A 4,043-nucleotide genomic window follows, 5' to 3' on the forward strand; every position below is an offset into this window, starting at 1 on the left:
GCAGGGCCGTGGCGAGGACGCTGGCGGTCAACCAATTGTCGAACCAGAATGAGGTGGAGCCCAATTGCCCAGGGAGACGCCGGTGACCGCTCGGTAAGTGTGGATGAGCTCCTGGAACATGGACCAAGAGAACATGGACCAAGAGAACGTTAGCGACGCCCTCCGCCTAGGGGTGTACCACTACCGCACCTAGTTGGCCCAGGGGTTGCTATGCCCGACCGTCAGCTTGTCGACGGTCTTAAGAAGGAGGCACGTATTCTGGATCTCGATGTCGATGATGCTGAGGCCATCTTCGTCCTTGAGGTGGCACGCTTTAGTTAAAATAATCATGTGCTTGTAACAAAGATGGTTATGAACCAACCCAATGTATTCTTAAACTAAACAATATTCCTAGGATTATAGTTAGAATCGGATAACCCTTCACTAATAAATCATCCCTCGAAAGAAACACCTCATTTATCGTCAATCAAGAATATGTGCAGCAACATTCTAGGACAACTCATGCTTGCAAGCAATCGAAGGGAGCAAAGATCTTTGCCAAAGCTAGGACATGTGTTCTTGTCTCCTGCTGTGAGCACAGTACGCAAAATATAACATCACCTTGGTTCACCTGAACGTATTTCAAAACTTTAACCCTACGGGGGTGAAAATTTCGATTTCTCAAAAACAACCGGGCACGTCGACCTGTCCGATCAGAAATGAACACGCAGGAATGCAGGATCGAGTGACTCAGGCCAGGATGCCGCTCGCAGGACCCCCAGCCAGAAGCAGCAGCACAGCGCCACTGCCATGAGGACCCGACCTCCAGAGCGAAATTCCCTGGCCTGCCACTGCCGTCTGGCGCCCCCTCTGCTCTGCTCGGTTTCGTCCGTCAGTAACACTCAGAATTTCACAGTTCCATTTCAAGAGCTTGCAGAAGGTAAAAATGGCAGCACGGCGCAGTACCGCAGTTACCGGTACCGGCAGCTTCTCTTCCCTGCACCTGCAGCTGCCTCAACATGGGTTGCTCGCCCGCGCAGTTAATTCCCCCTCCCTGCACCCTCCAATTGCCCCGGACCATCGCCATTAGCGCGGCCATGCAAGCTTCCAAGATCATTCATCGTCTTCGATTAGTACCCGCATTTAATGCCGCTTTTTTAAACTTGCAGAGGTTCCCTCCAAGAAAGAAGGTTGCAGCGCCTTCCCGAAGAGGAACAGTGGTGACTGGTGAGATGAGAGCTGCTGCTGCTGCTGCTTCCTCCTCGTCGCCTTCTCCTATAAATATGTGGCGTGCCGCCGGAGCACGAGGCGTGTCCAAGAATTCAAATTCCTCGGCTAGTGTGTCTTCGCGCCTACGGGTGTAGCTTGGTTGAATTATCACTGGCGATGGAGAATTGCGTGAGAGGTCGAGCGGGAGGAAGGGTAGGGGAGGCGGGGGGCTCGCTGCCCCTGCCCCCGCCGCCGCGCATGGCGGCCGCGAATCACTCAGCCGCGGCGGCGACGGCGTCCATCCGGGCGCACCTGGCGCGGACCGCTAGCGGGGTGGACGCCCAGCCATCGCCGCGGTCGCTCCTGTCGCGAATCCTTCTGCGCGGCGGCGGCGGCGGTGACGCCGGGGGCAGCGGAGGAGGGTTCGGGTGCCGGGTGCGGCTGCCGCGGCGGCACGGCGGCGCCCTGAGGGAGGAGCGGAAGGAAGGCTCCGAGCAGGGGGAGACTCCCCGTGTCAAGGTCGTCGAGCCGCCGCCGCCGCCGGAGATGCCCCTCGAGACGCCACGGAGTTCATTAGGTACAGCGCGGCATGCCAACACATAATCAATTAATCAAACCTGATAATTCAGAGGAAATCAGCATCGATGCTGAATCCTTGATGAGTCGTGCAGGGAGGAAGAAGCCTGAGGAGGAGCTGGTGTCCATGAACCTGGGCCTGGGCGCGAGCCTGGTGCTGCTGCTGTCCAAGAGCGCCGTGGAGCTGAACAAGATGGTGGAGCTGCGCGCGCAGATGGAGGCGCTGGTGTCGGAGATCAGGCAGGCGGCGCGGTGGAAGGAGGACACGAGCGGCCCCGCCGTCTCGCAGGAGTCCAACGGCAGCAGCAGCGCCACCACCACCGCCGTGAAGGACCCGATCGCCTTTCCCGCGGCGGCCGAGGCCGACGCGGCGTCCAACTGCTCCCGCACGACTGCCGGCGATAACGCGACCGCCGTCGTCATGGACCAGCTGGAGGCGGAGCTCCAGGCCGAGCTGGGCCGCATGCAGCGCGTCGCCGGCGGCGGCACGGACCGCGCAGCGCACGGCGGCGACAAGCGGATCGCGCCGATGCATGGGCTCGAGGTAATACAGTACACCTGTCACGATTCACGAATCAGCTGTACGCCACGTACTGACGTACATGCACACGTAGCACGTACCACGATCCAAGGTGATCATCAATTCATCATGTGTGTCTGCCATTGCCGCCAGCTGCCAATGTTGAAGGTGAAGACGAAGGCCAGCAACGCCATCGGTGGCTCGTCAAGGATCCGCGTCGAAGACGGCAGCGCCGCGAAGGACGACGGCGAAGTAGTAGACGGCAATGCTGACGACGAGGAGGAGGACGAGGAGGCCGACGAGTACGAGGAAGCCGACGAGGAGGAAGATGAAGAAGAGGAGGATGAGGGGTACGACGAGGACGGGACGAGCCCCCCGCACGGCGGCGTGTCGGCGCGCGCGCTGGAGCGGCGGCTGCACGAGCTGCTGCAGAAGCGGCAGCAGGAGCGGATCGTGGAGCTGGAGTCGGCGCTGGACGCCGCCCAGCGTCGGCTCCACGAGAAGGAGCGCGAGGTCGTCTGGTGGCGCGACGCCGCCAAGCTCGTCTCCCACCGCCGCGACGACTCCCGCCGCTTCGTCCGGTAGGAGTTTCCGCGCGGGAACGTGGCGCGAAACGCGTTCCCGCGCGCGCCAAGGTCTCGGCTTGGTCGCACGTGCCCAGCTGCCTCCTGCTGCTGCGGGAGAGTTAGGGGGCGGTGTCAGGATCGTTGGGGTCTCGTCACGCTGCGCGGGTGACGCGGTGTAACTGCGGCGAGCTGGGGCGACGCGGCTCTGCTCTGCACACCCGCAGCAATGGCAGCGTCCTGACGCCTGCCGCCTTCTTCTGTGCGTGCACTGGCTCTGGAACCGGAAGTTTCGGTGCGTGCGCGCAGCAGCAGGGGGGAGTGTGGTGTGGTGTACTGACGTGTCGTGCTGGTGTCCGGTTCAGATGAGATGTTTTGTGAAATCCGAGCAGAGCTTGTACTTTGGTCCGTGCCTATGCTGGAAGGCCATTTCGGTGTCGATCGCTCCTGTACCAAAAATAAATGCTGATCATTGTGATTTCGTGTCGAGGTTCGAACATGTGTGGATGAAAATTTGAATGGGAAAAAATGTGGTGGTACTGACTGGTTGGAGAGCCTCTTGAATTTGAACTGGAAAAACGCGGGAACGGCTTCAGATTTTGGGAGAGGGAGATGATATTATTACTAGTAGAAGCAAAATAGCTAGACAAGATAAGAGAAAACACAAGGTTCCGGCACCGATCGAAGCATTGGCGTTCAATATCAGTTTCTGCCTCGTTCCAAATTCATGGAGGGAAATACAGCCGGGGGGACCAGACAGCATTTGGGCCCCCCAAGCAACAGTAACGGCCACTCTCTCTGACTGAATTTACTTGCGCCGCAGTTCGCAGAGGGCCTGCGCCACAGTACACCGCAGAGGCATTAATCCCTGGGCTGGGGGCAGGGGCAGCAGAAACTGGCACTGGTAAAAAAGAACAAATAACAACTGCAGCAGCACACGAGGGTAGAATAGAAGGCGCAGCGGCTGTTACCGCTGCAGTTTCGGCGCCAGAGCAGAGCGAGCGTGTGCAGAATTAGGAACCTGAGCAACTGAACTGAGTGGCTGAGCCTTCTTCAGAAACAGCAGGATTAGTGCCCCCACTGATGCTGAAATGCTGAGTGAATGAAATTGGGGTGCACTCCGCCAGAAAAAAGCAGGAGTTCCCAGGCTGCATCTGAGAAGCCATTAAGGGTTGCCCTGTACTGTTCCTTTAGCC

General features: G+C 58.9%; 1 protein-coding gene across 1 annotated transcript; it reads left to right on the forward strand.

Moving 5' to 3' along the window:
• Positions 1-961: 961 nt before the first annotated feature.
• On the forward strand, positions 962-3,328 carry LOC117851968 (uncharacterized). The gene is made up of 3 exons (XM_034733889.2): positions 962-1,765; positions 1,860-2,308; positions 2,438-3,328. The coding sequence occupies exons 1-3, from the start codon at positions 1,366-1,368 to the stop codon at positions 2,867-2,869; spliced, it is 1,281 nt and encodes a 426-aa protein (XP_034589780.1). The 5' UTR covers positions 962-1,365; the 3' UTR covers positions 2,870-3,328.
• Positions 3,329-4,043: the final 715 nt, after the last annotated feature.

Source organism: Setaria viridis, chromosome 4 (assembly GCF_005286985.2).
Source record: "Setaria viridis chromosome 4, Setaria_viridis_v4.0, whole genome shotgun sequence".
Classification (NCBI taxonomy): Eukaryota; Viridiplantae; Streptophyta; class Magnoliopsida; order Poales; family Poaceae; genus Setaria; species Setaria viridis.